Source organism: Vicugna pacos, chromosome 23, assembly GCF_048564905.1.
Source record: "Vicugna pacos chromosome 23, VicPac4, whole genome shotgun sequence".
Lineage (NCBI taxonomy): Eukaryota > Metazoa > Chordata > Mammalia > Artiodactyla > Camelidae > Vicugna > Vicugna pacos.
Genome location: NC_133009.1, coordinates 19070606 through 19090307, shown reverse-complemented (window position 1 = coordinate 19090307; position 19702 = coordinate 19070606). Strand labels below are relative to the sequence as shown.

The 19702-nt window shown below is 37.4% G+C and overlaps 1 protein-coding gene and 1 long non-coding RNA gene across 9 annotated transcripts in view; one reads left to right on the top strand and one right to left on the bottom strand.

The window, feature by feature from the left end:
- The window catches only part of LOC116285238 (uncharacterized), a 105073-nt gene extending 95790 nt beyond the window's left edge, over positions 1 to 9283 (top strand). For 5 of the 6 annotated variants that reach the window (XR_012063541.1, XR_012063544.1, XR_012063543.1 and 2 more), the window contains one exon: positions 8572 to 9283. This is a non-coding gene — a long non-coding RNA (uncharacterized lncRNA). Of the gene's footprint in view, positions 1 to 4989; positions 5058 to 8571 lie in introns of all 6 variants that reach the window. The other variant, XR_012063542.1, reaches the window with a different exon arrangement.
- CATSPERE (catsper channel auxiliary subunit epsilon) overlaps positions 1 to 10657 on the bottom strand; it is a 96367-nt gene extending 85710 nt beyond the window's left edge. Inside the window, exons 1-2 of one of the 3 annotated variants that reach the window (XM_072948612.1) lie at positions 10466 to 10657; positions 3819 to 3867 (exon numbers count right to left, since the gene is read on the bottom strand). In XM_072948612.1, the coding sequence (XP_072804713.1) occupies positions 3819 to 3867; positions 10466 to 10530 (114 nt within the window). In that variant the 5' untranslated portion in view covers positions 10531 to 10657. The remainder of the gene's footprint in view (positions 1 to 3818; positions 3868 to 10465) is intronic. The other 2 variants (XM_015234795.3, XM_072948613.1) reach the window with 2 other exon arrangements.
- Between the last annotated feature and the right edge of the window lie 9045 nt (positions 10658 to 19702).

Below are 19702 nucleotides of genomic sequence, written 5' to 3'. Positions count from 1 at the left end.
AGAGAACAGGGCACTAAAATGTTCAAAAGATACAAATACAAAGGTAACTGCTAAAATAAAAATATAAATCTTCCTAAATACAGAAAGACTTTTTTTAAAGAGAAGGAAAATAATCAGGCAGAGGAGAAACACAATAAATAAAATACACATAGATTATATGTCTGTATATAAAATAAGAGAATTGAGAGGAAAGATTCGTCATATAAATAAATGTGAATGAACTTAACTCACAAAGCGAGACATAATACATGCTGTGTACAAGAGAAGCACCCAAAGAAAAAAGTGACCCAGAAAGACTAAAGATAGAGGAATGGGAAAAACCTAGGTGACCTTGGGTTTGGCAATGGCTTTTTAGATGCCACACTAAAAGCATGATCTATAAAATAAAAATTTGATTCATTAAAATTAAAAACTTCTACTTTGGGAAAGTCACTGTGCAGAGAATGAAAAGATAAGCCACAGACTGGAAGAAAATATTTGCAAAACTACTGCAAATATCTGATAGAGGACTGATATCCAAAATATACTAAAAGCTCTTAAAACTCAACAAGAAAACATAAACTCAACTTGAAAAATGGAAAAAAGATCTAATCAGGCACCCCAGCAAAGAAGATATATAGATGACAAGGATGTATATGAAAAGATGCTCAACATCATACATCATTAGGAAACAAATTAAAACTTAAAACATTGAAAAACCACCACACATCTATTAGAATGGTAAAAGTCCCAAACACTCACAACACTAAATGCTGATGAGGATGTGGAGCATCAGGAACTCTCATTCATTGCTGGTGGGACTGCAAAATGGTATAGCTATTTCAGAAAACAGTTCTTAGTTTCTTCATGACTTAAACATATCCTTACCATATAACACAGTAATCCCATTCCTAGGTCTTTAACCAATAGAAATAAAAATATATGTGCACACACATGTATGTGAATGTTCACAGAAGTTTCATTCAAGATAGCCCCAGACTGGAAACAACTTAACTGTCCATCAATGAATGAATATATTAAAAAAAAAGCAAAAACTGTGATATATGAATGCAAGGGAGAACTACTCAGCAATAAAAAGGAATGAAGTACTCATAAATGCACCATTAAGGATGAATCTGAGAGCACCAGACTAACTGAAAAGAAACTGATCAAAAAATCTATAGGTGATTTCATTTATATGAGTATCTAGAAAATGCAAACTACTGGAACGGGAAACAGATTATTGGTTACCAGTGGCTGAGGATGGGGAGGATGAGAACTGACTGCAGAGTATAAGTAAACTTTTGGGGGGTGATGTCAGTGTTCTATATCTTGATTATAGTAGTGAGTATGCAATTGTATGCATTGCCAAATTCAAACTATATGCTTAGAAGGAGTAAATTTTGTTGCATAAAAATACCTCAATAAACCTGCCTTTTACAAAAGAAACTAGAGATACATGAACTAATCATCATGTATAAAAGAAACCTGGATAATCTGGATCCTGATTTACACAGACAAACTGAATCTTATCTGGATCCTAGTTTTTATAAGCAAGTCCGGAGCTATGAGTCTTCCAACAAGTCTTCTTTTTCAAGACTGTTTTGCCTATTCTGAATTTCTGAATTACCCTCTCTATCCAAAACTTTATTCTCTTTCTTGTCCCACTCCTGTTTCCCTCAGGAGTGAGGAGTAGCAAAGAAAAGGCAGACTGAAACAGAGCAATACTCAGATAAGCCTTTCTTGGTAACAGACCCCTTCATGTTCTCCAGCCTCTGGCTTGAAGAAAAACTTCAGTCTCCTGAAACTTCCCTGACTTGCATATTCTGGCTCACGGGTTAAAAGATGAAGTACATAAAAACATAAAATTAGAGAAATAAAATAACTACAAACAGAAATTTAAATGGTATGCAGAGATTACAAAGAAATGGATAGCAATAAATTTGAAAACAAATGCACATTTTAAAAGAAAACATAGTTTACAGAGATTCCTTTTACCTGGTTTTGAATAATGCAAATATAATAGTATATATAAATAGAATATGAATGTAAATGTATATAATTACTTTGTAAAATCTTTTGATACCATCTTTTAGAGCTCAACATATGCACATACCCTATGACTTATCAATTTCACTCCTAGATATATATACACCTGGCAGAAATGCATACATATATTAACCAGAAGATAGGTATAAGAATGTTCATAGCAGCCCGAATCACAGTACTCTAAAAATGGAAACAACCCAATTGTTTATTTATTAGAGTAGAATAATACATGTATTGTCATATGTTTATTCAAGGAAAGACTATACAGACTTGAAACTGCAACCATATGAAACATGTTGCAGAAAGGATGGGTCAAATCTACCAGTAGGAAATAAGAAAGTTCAGAAATCAACCCATCAATATAGAAAAAAGATGATACCAGAAAAAAATAATAGGAAAAAATAAATTGTTTAATACATGCTGGTTCATTCTATGGAGAAAGTAATGTAAGTACCTATCTTATATACAAGGTAGACTCCAGATGAAAACACAACCACACAAAATTTATGGGACACAGCAAAGGCAGTGCTAAGAGGGAAGTTTATAGTGATACAGGCCTTCCTCAAAAAAGAACACTCTCAAATAGAATTAGAAAAGAATTAGAATTAGAAAAGCTAAAAGAATTAGAAAAATAAGAGCCAAAAACAAACAAACAAACAAAAAAACCAAAAGTCGGCAGAAGGAAGGAAATAAAGATCAGGAAGGAAATAAATAAAATAGAGATTAAAAAAATAGAAAAAAATCAATCAAATCAAGAGCTGGTTTTTTGAAAGAGTAAATAAAATCGACAAACCTCTGGCCAACCTCACGAAGAAGAGAAAAGAAAGAACACAAAAAAGCAAAATAAGAAAGGAAAATGGAGAAATTATAACCAATAACATAGAAATATAGAATATCATATGAGAATATTATGAACAACTATGTGGAAACAAAATGGATAACCTAGAAGAGATGGACAAATTTCTGGAAACACATAGTCCACCAAGACTGAATCAAGAAGAAACTGACCACTTGAACAAACTGATCACTAAAGATGAAATTGAATTAGCAATAAAAAACCTCCCTACAAATAAAAGTCCAGGACTTCAAAAAGACACCTGCACCCCAATGTTCATAGCAGCACTATTTACAATAGCCAAGACATGGAAACAGCCTAAATGTCCATCGACAGATGACTGGATAGAGATGTGGCATATTTATACAATGGAATACTATTCAGCCATAAAAATGACAACATAATGCCATTTGCAGTAACATGGATGTCCCTGGAGAATGTCATTCAGAAAGAGAAAGAAAAATACCATAGGAGATCGCTCATATGTGGAATCTTAAAAAAAGAAAAGAAAAAGACAAATGAACATAAATTCAAAACAAAAACAGACTCATAGACACAGAATACAAACTTGTGGTTGCCGAGGGGGTGGGGTGGGAAGGGACAGACTAGGAGTTCGAAATTTCTAGATACTGATAGGTATATATAAAATAGATAAACAAGATTATACTGTATAGCACAGGGAAATATATACAAGATCTTGTGGTAGCTCACAGTGAAAAAAAATGCGACAATGAATATATGTATGTTCACGTATAACTGAAAAATTGTGCTCTACACTGGAAATAGACACAACATTGTAAACTGACTATAATTCAATAAAATAAAATTTAAAAAAAGAAGTGAAAAAATGTTTTCATGAAAATGCTGTACAGCTGAGTATGATTAACACTGCTCTTTGCCGTGAAGTCAAAAAAAATTAATACTTAACCATAGTTTTCAAAATTTAAACACTTACAGTACTTCTGGTACTAAAAATATGGTAGTCTGGGCTCTTAATGGAATACCTGTAGAGGAAAAATTCAAATATGAATACTAAAACTAATTTCTCCTCAAAGTATAAGTAATTCTATACATGGTCAGGGATTCTATACATGGCATGCCTGGGCTGCCCCGAGCTTTACATTTCTGCCCAAGCATCTTCTTGGAAAGTGTAGTCAGGGCTAAAACTTGGAATATCAGCAACATCTGCCCACAGCTCAAGGTGTGTTCAAGTTTGCTCAGTGTCTGAAGACACTACAGTGAGAAATAAATACTTACACATCTTGTTTTTGTTTTAAAATAAAAACTGTTGAAGAATACTGATTAATTCCTTCACTTATGAACTGAGTTAAAATGAATAAAGATTGAAAATTTAAAAAAAAACGGTATTTCTTATTTGAAACACTGAAATAAAGAGCAAATTTCTATGAGTCCTTCTTTGTTCATTATCATTTCTTGCTATGATTCAGGGTACTTTAATTTCTATCTATATGATCTATCTAAAGCAGCACTGTCCAATAAAATATGTGAGCAACTTCTGTAATAAAAATTTTTCTAGCAGTTACATTTAAAAAGCAAGAAGAAACAAGTGAAACTGATTTTAATAGTATATTTTATTCAAAAGCAATTTTATTTTCACAGTAAGACTTTGAAATCTGGTGTATATGCTATACTTAAAAAAATCCTAATTTGGACTAGCCACATTTCAAGTTCTCAAAAGCCAAATGTGGCCAGTGGCTGTCATAAAGCGTTATCTTAAATATCCTTCACCTTCCCTTTGCTTCAATAATCTGGTCCACGTCTATATTACACACTTAATTGCCATTGGAATTACTCCATCCCTAAAATCTTTAATCAGTTTTTGTGTGTATGTGTATGTGGAATTGCTGGGATATCACTAACTCCTTTATCAAAATTATAAAGTCTTAACAGCATTCTGAATTCTTCTTAACAGATATCAGTCACATAATGAAATATACCTTATTATAATGAAACACATTTTATCTATATGCAGATCAAATATAAAACATGTTAATGTATTTTATATATCCTTATAAATTAAAATATTTTTCATCAAAAGCCATTTTTCAAGTAAGTATGGACGATCTTCCACTTATGAGTCTAATATAAGACCCCTTTCATTATAGTAAGACAGACAGAAACCTCAGGAAGGAGAAAAATACAAGTGGAAGACACTGTATCTTAATTTACAAAGGTGAAGTATATAATTTAATTTGTGAATGAAACCTGGTAGCTAAGTGATAAAACTATCACTTAGCTGACAGGTCTTCCCTCTTCTCCCAACTTCCCCTTCATCCGCTTCTTACTCCTATTAAGGCTGGGAACAGGGTATGGAGGGGAAAGTAGCTAAGAGAGTCTTATTTAATTTATTAAGTTCATCACAGACAGCTATGATAACACTTCATCCTTGCTTCCTTAATTATGTCAAACATTTAATGTGTTCCTGCTGGAAATGGATCTGGGATGATCATAGGTGTGGGATATGCAGATGGCCCATGTGCTAGTATTATTTTTTAATGAAAAGGACTGTAAGAATGAATATTTCATATTCTCTCTAGTGTATTCCCACTCTACCAGTTCTTCAAAATGAAAGAGAATTCTTGATTTTTACTACTTTCTTCATCTCCTAAGAGATAAGTCCTTTCCTTACTTTACTTTTTTCTCTCTCTTTCCAGCCCTCAAAATATATTCTTTGGGTAAACAATTTTCTCTCAAATCCCTTATTCACCCTACTATACCTATCCAGGAATTTGTCCTAGAAAGGTCATACTCTTGGGCATCTGCCAGAAGCACGTGCTAAATCATTCAGATGGGACAACCATATGCTGTGGGATGCACACGATTCCCACAGAAATTCCAACCCCCACTGAATATATTAATTTAAGACCAAAAAGGCTTTGAGACAGAAAGTATAATCATGGACAAAGAAGATCAACTCATTACAAGTGTGACTCAACAGAACTACTAGAGCCGGAGAAAACACATACTTTTTAAATACCTAAGGAAAATTTATAAAAACTGATCATCTATTATAATGGACATAAAGCCAGTCTCAACAAATTTCAAAGAATAGGCATCGTGTGGACCCTGCTCTCTGATTATATTACAATTAGTGGAGAAGTTATTAACAAAAAGATTATCAAATATTTACATATTTGAAATTAAGAAACAAACTATTAAACAATTTGAGAGTTATAGAAGAAATAATGATTAAAGTTAAAACGATTTCTTATGGGACAGAGCAAAGGAGTACTATATGGGGTACTGATATCTTTAAATGTCATATTAGAAAAGAATAAAGACCAAAAACTGTGAGCTAAATGTCTAGCTTAAGATACTAGAGCAAGAGTATCAGAATAAGCCCAAAGAAAATAGAAGAGATAAAAATGAAAACAGAAATCAATAAAGTTAGAAAAAAAAATACAAAGATGAGTAAAACAGACAAGCTTATGACAAGACTGATCAAAAAGGGAGAAAGAAGGTGAAAAAATAACTAATGAAAAGGGACCATAACTACAAATAAAACCAAAGAGTAAACAGATAAGGAAATATTTTTAATTATGTGACAATTTTGAAAAATTGCACAAAACAGGCATTTTAATATATATTACCAAAACTGACTCAAGAAAAAAACTAAAGGCCTAAATAGTTCTATAAGATATTAGAGGATTTGAAGTGATACTTTAAAATTTCCCCTAAAACACTGTGTTCAGGGGTTTTACATATGAGTCTAATCACAAGTTTCAAGGAACAAGTTATTCCAATCCTATACAAACTCTCCCAAAGAACTGAAAAAGAGGTAATACTCTCCAAATCATTTTGTAAAGCTAGTGTAAGACTGATATCAAAATCAAACTAAGATATGAAAAACAAAAATAAAAATATAAAAATCCTGAAGAAAATATTTGAAACCTGAATATAACAAGGTACAAAGAGATAATCAGTCATGACCAAGTTGGTTTTATCCTAGATATATAAAGATGATTTTATTAGAAAACTCTACAAATGAAACTTACTACACATATTAAAGAGGGGAAAAATAAAATTATTTCAATAGATGGAAAAATATAAATTTCATATAAATTCATCATTTAAAAATTTACTAAATAAGAAATGCAAAGAAACTTTCTTAATCATGATAAAAAAGTATCTACAGAGCACCAAGAGCAGACAATATCCTAAATGGCAAAACACTAGTACCATCCCCCTAAAAATCTGAAATGAGAGAAGGATGCCACAGTTACCACTTCTACTCAACACTGTATTGGAGGTCTTAACCAGTGCAGTAAGAAAAACAAATTACAATTGAAAAGGAGGAAACAGAACCCATTTTTACAGAAGATCTAAAGAGAGATACACAATGCTCACTGGATAGCAAGATTTAATATTCATAAAGATGTTATTCTTCCTAAAGTGTTCTATACATTCACTGCAACTCCAATCAAAATCCTGAGTTTTTTGTAGTACTTGATAATCAGGTTCTAAAATGTGTGTTAAAGTGTGGAAGTCCAAGAATGATCAGAACACTTCTTGAAAATGAAACAGGAGAAAAGGGGGCAGGGCACAACCACTGAAGGAGTGACACAGCAATCAAGGACAGGACAAACTAGTTAGAATCAAGATGGCAGAAGATTCGACTTCCAGTAGACCTTGAACCTCATGACAAACCACAGGCACCATGACTGTTCCTAGGCTGACCATAAAAGGTCAAAAAGTAGGCGGGGTGGGGGGGTTGTTTCCTGAAAAATCCTTCTCCCTTCCCCAAAGTAGTTGGAATAATCCTCTTACTCATTAGCATTATAAAATTGCCAAACCCATTAAGTCTATCCGCACCTAGTGGTCACTTTCTCTCTTGCCTTCCAAGACTGCCCGCGCTCTGTCTATGGAGTATGTATCTGTTTTTACTTTAAACATGCCCACACATCTTGGTCTCTCTTCCTCGTCTCTCTTCCTCTCATCTTTCCAAGATGGCCCACACTCTGTCTATGGAGTGTGGATCTCTAAATAAACTTGCTTCCACTGTATCATGCCTTGCTCTTGAATTCTTTCCTGAGCAAGGCAAGAACCTAATCTTTGACAACAAAAAGAACAGGGAGGGGAAGCTTGCTCTACTAAATATCATGACTTATTATAAAACTACAATAATTAAGACATTGTGTTACTGGTGCAGCAATAGACAACCTGACCAATGGAGTTGAGCAGAACAGTATACTCAGAAATAGGCATGTGTATACATGAAGTTTGTATAGGACAGAGATAATATGTCAGAACAATTGAGGAGAAGAGGGACTATTCAATAAATGGAGATGAAAAAATAGATCTGGATTCATAAGGAAAAAGAAATAACTGCATTTCTGCCTTAGATGATTTAAGAAAACTGACTCCACAAGGGTAAGAAATATCAAAGCCCAAATGTTAATACTCTTAGTGTATCCAAGCAGGACCCTAAGGAGTCTTCCTAGGACAAACCTCCTTCTTGCCATGTCCTCTGCCTGCCTCTTGTTTGTAGAAAAGCTTTAGTCTCCCAGGCCTCCCCTGAGTCACAAAAGGCTGGCTCAAGAATTAATGACTGAAAGAATGTGAACAGCGGGTAGGCCAGGGGAACTGGTAACAATTCAAACCATCATCAGGCATATAGCAGAATCTTTAGTTGTCTCTGAAGAATATAGATAACAGTATCTGATGCACATTCCTGAATTGTTTTGCAGATACCCCCACCAGATGGAAGAAGTTGCTGCGTGCTAACCACCAACATACAGACCTCAGACTGGCTGGAACCAGAAAGTTCATAGCTGAGATTCCCTCCTGAAATGCCATCCCGTTACCTCACCATTAACCCATCAGGGAATTGTGCTTCAGCGGATCACCACCATACCACCCCCAACCAGGTCCCAACCCTCACCTTCATACTGTCTTTAAAAACCCAGCCCTGAAATCCACTGGGGAGTTTGGGTCTTTTGAGTATCAGCCACCCATACTCCTTTCTTAGGCACCTTCAAAAATGCTGCACTTTCCTTCACCACAACCTAGTGTCAGTAGATTGGCTTTTACTGCACATGGGCAAGCAGATTCGGTTCGGTAACATTAGCAGACAATTTAAATATCTGTTAGACCTCGGGGCAAGGAAGGATTTCTTAACCAGCTCCCCCAACACCACCATAAAGCTAACAATAGAATAACAATTCATTATAATAAATTTAAGAAATTTTGTCCTTTAAAACTACACCTTATTAAGAACTAAAATTCAGGAAGTCTGTGACTACCATGAGAAAAAAATACCATTTTTGTCTTCACTAACCCTAACTGAAAGTTAGCATTTCCTTCAATTATGAATGTAGATCGGGGTTGGCAAACTGTCCTGCAGGCTAAATTCCATCTGTTTCCATCTGTTTTTTGTAAATAGATTTTTATTGGCACACAGCCACACCCTTTGTTTACTATTTTTGGTGTATGCTGTCCTCTACAATGGCAGAACTGAGTAGCTAAAACATAGACTGCATTGCCTGAAAAGCCTGAAATATTTATTATCTGGTCCTTTACAGTAAAGCTTGGTGATCCCTAGTGCCACAACATAACAAACTTTATAAAATTCCTGAGTTCACAGGCTATCCGTAATATCAGCCACCATAATTTATTGACAGTTGTTTGCCAGCATGAAAGCTGTCACTGTATTCAAGCTTCACCACAACACCATGATAGGTTTTATCATCTTCATTTTATAAAGAAGAAAATGAAGGTTTACAAAGTTGTGCTAGAATGCTACATTTCTACTCTTTCTCATTATTCAACGACTCTTTCCAAAGGTTACTCTTACTCTTATTTGACCCCTCCGTCTGTCCTTTGAGGTGGCGTGGATCCCTTCCTTCTGAAACCTCTGTAATGGTTTGATTTACTGCTGGTACCTTTACATTTTAATGTTAGAAGGTAATAAATATTAATATAGCAAAGCCTCCATTAAACGGGATATTCGCAAAATGTTATTTTTCTGGTCAATTATCTGTATTTTAATCTATATTGAAAACTTTCTAAAATATCCCGATACACTTTCTAAACCACCAGTTACCGAAGAAATACTGACCAAAAAGAAAACTTGCAGCGAGATCTCAGAACTTTTAAGTTTTTCTTCCCCCAAATCAACTCACTTTATGCAGGAATTACATGTCCTTAAGTTTGTAGTGTACATTTTATCAAGCACTGTCTTCACACATCAACCACAACTACCTAAGATAAACCATCAACTACCTAGTTACCCTAGCGAAGCGCCCCTGCCCCCCATTTCTGGTGGCGACTTTTTGGTTCTCCTGTGCTGCTCTCTCTGGCAAAAGGGTGCAGTGGGAGGGAAAGAGCTTCAGGATTCTGGGGGACCCGCTGCCCAGAGGACCGAGACGTGAAGGTACCGAGACCCCCCTGGGGGAACTGGAGGACACAGCCCAGTCCTAACAGCGTGCCCTCATTCACCGAGAACTGTCGGAAGTGGCGGCGGGGAGCCAGCGCTGGTGTTGGGGGGACGGTGGGAAGGAGGCTGTGGTCTGCAAGGACGCCTGGTCGGAGCCCCGCCTGCCCGCCCGAGGGGCGACCCCACCCCCCCGCGCCTGGCTCTACCTCCAGAGGGCCGAGCCGCAACAGCTCAGCCAAGACAGCAGCACCGCCACTCCTTGGGCTGCCATGGCGCCGCTTCGTCGCCGCCCAACGGTCGGGCCGCGCCGGCCAGCCCTCGCGCGCTCCCGCGGACGCCGTTGCCTGGAGATGCTCCCGGGCCCGCACCGCAGGGTGGGGTCCGCGGCTCCCCGCGAGGCGAGGGTGTGCGCGCATGCGTGCAAGTGCGCGCCGTGGGGCGGGATCGGCCGCTCACCACGAGGCGAGGCGTGTGCGCCTGCGTGCAGGTGCGCGCCTCGGGGCGGGCTCCCCAGGCTGCAGAAAGTTAACTGTAGTAGGCGGAAGCCTAAACCAGGTCTTAGGGAAAAGCAGAACTATCCTTTCTGGAATGAAGTAGCAAAACCAGTTAGGAGAGCCCGAGTTGACTGGATGAAGGTGAAACTTTTAAGTTAGTGTATCTTTTAGTCTACGTCTTCCTTGTGGCAGTATATAATCACTGCAGTAGCTGTTACGTATCTGGCAGTAACCGTGTAGGGAGCTGGCGCTCCGTAATTGCTTTTGAAGTTGAACAGAAATGAGTGGTAACATGCGCTATGGAGCACCTGTTTTATGCCCAGTACTTGAGTAGAAAGAAAAAGGACAGCATTCTGGTTTGCAAAGGGATTTGTAATCTTGCAGTAAAGCCAACATAAACACCAGAGTTATCATGTAGCGTTATAATTTATCTGTTTACTTGTCGATAGACCAAATAATCTGAATCCTTGAGGACTACAAGTGTATCTTTATTCCTCTTTATGTTATCACTGCCCTGCATGATCGTTTTTGTTCTGTGTTACTGACTTGAGTCATTGAATAAAAATAGTAAAATGCACCCTAGGGACTGTTAAGAGAATGCGATTGTATATCTGTGATTTGGGAGACGCTACATTTGATGTAATTCTATTCCCAATTTTTGCCATAGCAGCTTCATATCAGAACTAGATGTCTTAGGTAGTTTGTGCTGCAGTTAAAGAGCATTTGATGAGCAGTAGGTGTTGTCAATCTTAAAAGTAAGCCAGTTATTTTACCAGCAAAATAAGTTTATTTGGGAATAGTAGAAAATTGCAGTTTGGGACAGGCAAGCTATAGTGAGTCATAGGCAAGTCGGGAGAACAAAGAAGAGGGGCTTGCTTTTATTAGGCTTTAGGAGGAAACTGGGGATGACTGTTTTTGAACAAAAGTTCATTGGAGCAGAGCCAGAGCCTGAGGTTGTGGCAGTTTCTCATTGGCTGCAAGCGGTAGTTAGTACATTGCTGCTGGATCAGAAAGGAATCTTTTTTTTTTCTTTCTTTCTTAAAAGCAGGAGATAAAATTGCACTGTGAAAAATGCCCTCCCTTATACCTGAAGAAAAGTGACATTCTTATCTTCATTCTTGCTGCTGGTTATGCAGGCATGTGGGTCCCCCTTCAGGGCTTCCTGACTCCATTAAAATGAGGTTTCCTTTGTTTTCACATGCCCCACCGACCTCAACCCCAGCGTCATTGCAGACACCTCATAGCTCTTCAGGAATTTTAAATATTCTGAAGTTCAGAGAGAAAGGCTCATAGTTAACTCTCATTTTCAAGCAATCTGAGGAATCTGGTAAGCCTGCATCCTCTCCCTACATGTAGTCTTTCCCCGACTACATAGCAATTAAGTGGTATTGAAATGGCAACCACAGTGTGTGTGTGTGAATGATGGCCATTCTGACAAATGAGCGGTGCTATCTCGTTGTGGTTTTGATTTGCATTTTCCTGATGATTGGTGAAGTTGAGCATCTTTTCATGTGCCTCTTGGCCATCAGTATGTCCTTTTTGGAAAATGGATATTCAGGTCCTCTGCCCATTTTTCAATCAGGTTGTTTGTCTTGTTTGATGTTGAGTTTTATGAGTTCTTGGGATATTTTGGAGATTAACCCCTTATTGGATGTATGATTTACAAATATCTTCTCCTATTCAGTAACCTACCTTTTCACTTTGTTGCTAGTTCCTGCACTGTGCAAAAGCTTTTCAGTTTGAAGTACTCCCGTTTGTTTATTTTTAGCTTTTGCTGCCCTTGCCTGAGGAGAACTGTCCTATAAAATATTGCTAAGATTGATGTCAAAGAGTATATTACCTATGTTTTCTTCAAGGAATTTTATGGTTTCAGGTCTTACATTTAAGTCTTTAATCCATTTTGGGCTTATTTTTGAGGATGGTATGAGAAAGTAGTCCAGTTTGATTCTTTTGCATGTAGCTGTCCAGTTTTCCCTACACCATTTATTGAAGAGGCTGTTTTTCCCCCATTGTATATTCTTTGCTCCTTTATCGTAGGGTAACTAACCATGTAAGTGTGAGTTTATTTCTGGGATCGATATTCTGTTCCATTGATCTGTGTTCTGTTTTTGTGCCAGTACCATATTGTTTTGATTATTGTAGCTTTGTAGTGTAGTATGAAGTCAGGGAGTGATTCTTCTCAAGGTTTTTTGGGGTTTTTTTGGGGGGTGGAGGGGGTTATTCAAGATCTTTTGTGTTTCCAAACAAATTTTAGAATTATTTGTTCCAGGTCTGTGAAAAATGTCATTGGTATTTTGATAGGGCTTGCATTGAATCTGTAGATTACCTTGAATAATAGTATGGTCATTATAACAACATTAATTCTTTCAATCCATGAGCAAGGTAAATCTTTCCATTTGTTTGTGTCATCTTCTACAAAGTCTTACAGTTTTCCAAGTGCAGGTTTTTACCTTTTTGCTTAGATTTACTCCTAGATGATTTGTTGTTTTTGATGCAATTGTAAATAGAATTAGTTTATTAATTTCTTTTTCTGATAGTTCATTGTTAGTGTATAGAAAATGCAACAGATTTCAGTGTACTAATTTTGTATCCTGCAACTTATTGAATTCATTTATTAGTTATAATAGTTTTTTGTTCTGTTTGTTTGTTTTTGGTGGCATCTTTAGAATTTTCCATATAGTATCTTGTCGTCTGCAAACAGTGACAGGTTTATGTTTTCTTTTCCAATTTGGATTCCTTTATTTCTTTTTCTTATCCAATTGCTGTGGCTAGGACTTCCAATTCTATCTTGAATAAAAGTGATGAGTGGGCATCCTTGTCCTGTTCTGTTGAGTATGTATGATGTTAGTTGTGGGCTTGTCCTATATGGCCTTTATTATGTTGAGGTATGTTCCCTCTTTCTCCATTTTGTTGAAAGTTTGTATCATAAGTGGATGTTGAATTTTATTAAAAGCTTTTTTTGTATCTGTGGAGATGTTTTTATGCTTTAAAATAGGATTTTTATTTTTCACTTTGTTAAAGTGGTGTGCCACATTGATTGATTTATGAATATTGAATCATCCTTGCACCCTTGGGATAAAACTCACTTGATCGTTGTGTATCATCCTTGTAATATATTGTTGAATTTGGTTTGCTAATATTTTGTTGAGGATTTTTGCATCTATGTTCATCAGTGATATTGTCCTGTAACTTTGTGTGTGTGTGTGTGTGTGTGTGTGTTGTGGTGGGGGGTTGCAAAATTAGATGGAGAGATTTTGTGAGAAAAAAATACCCTGTTCCTGGGGTAGTAAAGAATCAAGGTAAACAGGGAAACACCAGGGCCGTGCCTCAGCTATTCATTCTTGAGCCAGTGCCAAGGCTGTACAGGTGGTACCTGCTTTCAAATGACTGAGTTACTTACAACTGATAGTCACCTTACAGTAGTTGCCCAAGTTGGGTGCCTACATGAGCTCACTTTCTATTGAAAGTCATATTGTCTTATCTTGATATTTACCTCCCCTTTGACTGGGACAAATGCTTCCTGAGATGAAACTCCCCTATCCATCCAAACCCTATTTCACATCTCATGCCACAGCTCATTCAGGACAAAGTGGAGGGGAAGAGATAATGTACAAGCCTGTGGGGGTTGATCACCCTCCCCTCACCTCCATAGGTAAGTGTCCCCAGCCCACATTCCATCTGCTCACTAGTTCCCTGGGGTCACAGTTCATCCTGGCCCCGAATCAGAAATAGGCTCTGGGGCCACCAGGTCTGGATTTTGGAGGAAACCTGCTCTAATTGTAACAGAGAACATGTTCCTAGTGTACCAAATTAAAATCATTTGTTATAATACTATGCTTTGTGTACACATAGTTTATGTCATAGGCTACAAACTACTTGTGAGTAAAATTGTTTCTATATGAGGCAAAATGCATCCCAAGTTACAATAGACTTAAATGAATTTGGTAGACACTTCTGACACTTAACCCTAAATTTTGACATTTAGGCACATTTCAGGAATCCTTGATCACAACTGAAAAATTGGCACCAAAGTTAGACTCCTTTATTTCCTTACTTTCTGAAGACTTAACCCTGGTCATGGCCACAATGATGTATGCTGTGCATGATCCTGTACCATAGCTGTTTTCCTTGTCTTTGTCAAAAGGCATTGGAAAAAAGTGCAGCACCTAATCTCTAACCCACTATTCCTGCATCAGAAATATAATTCACTCTAATCCCTAGCTCCATTTAAAACTTTTGCATGAATACTTTAAATTAGTCCCATTAAAATGGCAGTAGCATTCAACGAAGTTTAAATTCCCTTAACTATTTATCAAATTATTAAATGTGGCAGGCATTGGGCCAGGCACCAGAAGTATAACAGTAAACAGGATATTCTTGGTCCCTACATTTATGGAACTTACCTTCGTTAGAGGTGAGCAGGCAGAATCAAGGGTTTAATTTTTAAATGTATATAGGTTTAGGAGGTAATACAAAAGAAATGTAACCCAATTATGAAGGGTCTGAGAACTGATATTTAGGAGTGAGTTTTGAGTAGGACCATTGGTTACATTCTTCCAAAAGCCTTTTTATTGTAAAAACATATATTCAGAAACATGCACAAAAGATGTATACAATGCTTAATAATTTATCACATAATCACTACTCGGATTTTTTTTTGAAAGTAGAAATCAACGGCATTGTATAAGCCCTCTTCTTGCTCCCTCCAAATCATTAATCCCACTTTTGTCATAAATCAAGTATTCATATACATGGATCTGTTTCTGAGCTATTTTGTTCCATTTTGTTCTTTGTCTATCCTTGTGACAAACCATGGTATCTATCTAATAGAGAAATTGTTCCATCTTGTTTTCCTCCATGGCTGCCTTGGCTATTCTTAGTCCTCTACATTTTCCTGTAACTTTCAGAGTCAAACAAAAAAAAACCTGTCCTCTTTTTTATTGAGGCTTTATTAAATTTATATATCAGTTTGAGGAAAAGTTGACGTCTTTACAGTATTAGTCAGGAGTTGGCAAGCTTTTTTCCTAAAGGACCAGTTAATAAATATTTTAGGCTTTGCCTCTTAGAGGCAAAATTGAGGATTGTATGTAGAAACTTACATAACCATTTAAAAAGGTGAAATCATTCTTAGCTTGCAGACTCCTAAATCTCAATAAATCAGATGCTGGGCTTGAGTGGATTTAGCCTGTGGACTTATGGTTTTCTGGCCCCATAAATTCATTTTCTTTTAATTTGTCTCAGCAGTGCTATATAAGGTTTTGTATTATTGCAGTCTTGCAGATCTGTTTTGAGTTATTCCCAGTTACCAGTTTCCTGCCTAGTTCTCTCTTCAGCTGTGCCTAATCTTCTGTTAAAACCTTCCACTGTGGGGAGACTATAGCTCAGTGGTAGAGTGCCTGCTTAGTATGTACAAGGTCCCAGGTTCAATCCCCAGTACTTCCATTCATAAATATATAAACCTAGTTATTCCTCCCCCCCACCCCCAAAAAAAACATTTCCACTGAACTCTTAATTTTGGTTTTTGGATTTTTAAAAACATTGTAGAATTCACTTGTTTATTCATATGTCCAGGTAGCTGCTGAAATTCCCCAAACTTGTATATCTCCTTGAACAGAGTAAGGAGTCATTTTATAGCCTATATCTGAAAGCTCCAGTGTCTCCATCCTCTATGGACCTGTTTCCATCGTCTTGTTTTACTGGTTTTCTTCTTGTTCTGCATTGGTTTGCTTGCTTGTTTTAGTGTATTCAGGACACTGTGATAGTTTTAGTGTATTCATAATACTTGTAATAGTGAAACTGTTTGTAGAAACAACCTGAAGTTTAGGATGATGATATTTCCCTCTAGAGAGAGTTTTTGTTCGGGCCAAGGGTTTAGGGACACTTCCCCTTTAGGATCACCATAATCCAATTTCAAGGACTGGGAGAATTGGAAACTGAGCTGCAATCCCCTGCAAGGGCCTTTCTCTTTCCTACTTCTGGCTCACCCCATTGCTGGGGTGCAAAGAACTGACAGCCACAAACCAAAGTGAGGGATATTCACCAGGTCTACTATCCTTTGACAGGCTCCGCCCTCTACTTCTGGAAGGCCATCAAAATCACCCATCATCCTCTGAACTGCCTCCTCCAAGTCTGACAAGTGCTGGTGCAGTGGCTGTTAACATCAAGCCCGCCTGCCACAGCCTCCGTCTTCTCAGTGGTTCTGGTCCAGTAATTCTTCACACTCATGTTAGCTCTCTGGTATCTTCAGATTTCTAAAATATTTTTTCTAGCCTTTCTAGTGCCCTTAGTGGGATGGTCAGTCCAAATTACCTATCCACTGTTACCAAGAGCAGATTCTCATTTGTTATACTTTGAATTACTTGAGTAGCCTCATTCATACTTGGCATGGTAACTGTATATAAAATGGCAGGACACCATTGTCCATCTTTGACTCTGTGTTAGAAAAGAATTTTGTAGAAACAATGAGGCCTTGGAAAAATCAACTGCTCTCCCCTGCGGGTTTCTACACTGAAAGCAGCAAACATGGGTTACCTCTATCTACCTATAGCAGACAGCAGGTAACTGACTCACATCTTTATTGAGATCCTATTATATGTGAGGGGAATGAAGAGATGACATTCTCATTTTATAGCAGAACTAAGTGACTAATTAATTAGTTGACAGACCTCAAGATAAATCCTAAGGTTCAGGTTTCATCTGTTTTCTGCGTTTTCCAATTATGTATTCTTCCCAGGGACATACAGAATCTAATTTCCACTGCTTACATGCCTTTCTTTCAGATAAAACTGAAGAGCCAGAATAACAACTCGATGTTTTTGGCTACTGGGGCAATAATGTTTGGCAAGTCTCAAAAAAAAATTACAAATGACTAAGTAGATAAAATTTTCATTAGAGATACAATAGATACAAATTAAAAATGAGATTTTTTTCTATCAAAGTGGCAAAATATTCTTTTAATGATAATAAATACACAGTGTTAGGAAGGGTTCTGAGAAATGGCTGCTCTTTTACGCTGGCTGGAGGAGAATAAATCAGCACAGCTGTTTTTGAGGAATTTATGTCAATACAGCAAAGCCTTGGAATGAGTATACCCTGTGATTCCGCTTTTAATGATGTAGCCAAGAATGTGTAAACAGATATAGCTATAAGGTTGCATTCATATCACATTGTTTATAAGAAACTGGAGACCATCTAATAGTGGCTTATTTAAATGACAGTACAGAAATACAATGGAATACAAAAAACAATGGTGTACATAGATGGATGTCAACCGACATGGGAAGTTGGTATTTTGTTAAATGGAAAAAACAAGTTATAAAAGAATAAAGTATGGCCTCATATTTCTTTTTAAAAACCATACACATTTATATTACATATAGAAAAATATTGAGAAGGATATACACCACATTACCATTCTGGTGGTGGAAATATGAGTGATTAAAAACATTTTTATACCTATTTTTGTGTTTACTTGCAATGAATATATACTATGTCTGTGTTTAAAGAAAGAAATAGCTTTTCCCCCCTTGGATCAGACTGCCTTCCGTTCTTGGGGGTGTACTTTTCCCTTCTTTTTAAATAAGTCTTTTAAAATCTTTTGCAACAACAACAACAACAACAAAAAAAAAAGATGAAGGAGAAGGAGGTAAAGGCCAAAGCCTAATTAAAAAAAAAAAAAAAAAAAAAGCCTTCCCTAGGTTTTGGCTTGTAATATGAGGGACCAATGCCCCTAGAGGCATCTTCTTGGTTCTGCTCCTTCTGACCTGGGTGGATAATTCTCAGAGTTTTTTGTTTTTGTTTTTGTTTCTTTCTGCAAATGCCATAATCATGGACATTTGATTTTCTGGGAAACAGTTCTCTCATTTTCTCCTAGAACACACTGAGGCTATGACTGGGGAAGGAAGCCGTTTTTCTAGGGGAGTAGGTTGGTTGCAAAAGGCTCATACTTTAATTGGGGAGCCCTTAGAGTAAGTTCTGGGGAGAAGGAAGAAGGAAGCAACCTGCAAATAGATGCCAAGGAAAGGACTGAAGAAGGCAAGGTCTCTACTTAGTCCTCATTTCAGTTCTAGGTCCCCTGAATCTTAGAGGTAGGGATGATCAGAGGATACCTGAAACCTGGTTATACAGATTCCCTCTAAGATGGTGAGTCATTCAGAGGAGAAACGATAGAACAACTGAAGATGGTACTGAAGATCAAACTGGTGCCATCATCAAACAGAGCAACTCCACAGCTGGAAGTAGAGGTATTTGGATGGAAAGTTTGTGTTCTGGGTTGGAATAGAGACTCCAGCTGAACCAAAACTCAGAGAGGACCATGTCCAGTAAATGATAACACTATCCAGTAAAGAAGTCTTTCCTAAGAGCAAATGAAGAGTTACTTGTCCCGATAAGACAAACCTATAAACTCATGTATAACATGGCAAAGGCCTACTCCTCCTGTATCCCACACCCTCCACTCTAATCCTGAGCTATCCTAGGAAAACAACCAGGGCTGAGTTTTCCTTGGGGGTGAAAATCTGATTCTCAGCTTACAGGCTACAGCAGGAAGGCATTTATCTAAAGAGAAACTACATCGAGACTTGAAGGAAAGAGGGGCCACTATGTTCATCTTCACAATAAAAATTACTGTCAACCTGGAGTAGAGACTATTGGACGTGGTCTTGGGGGGTGTGTCCTAGGCAATGTGTTTCTGATTAGCTATTAAATACTGAAGTTTGTGAATGCTTTGCTTTTAAAAAGAATTAATTACTGTAGGTAAAGTTAGCCATACAAAAAAGGCATTCTCACACACTCACATGCTTTCTTGAATGAGAGAGAAAAAGGAGGGGGCGTTTCAACTACCAGCACATGAGCATGAGTCATACGTCACTGTGGCTGAAAGGCTGAGTACTGCTGTTCTAGAGCAAGGAACAAGGGAGCCTCTGGGTGAAAGAGAGCCCAGGCAGAATA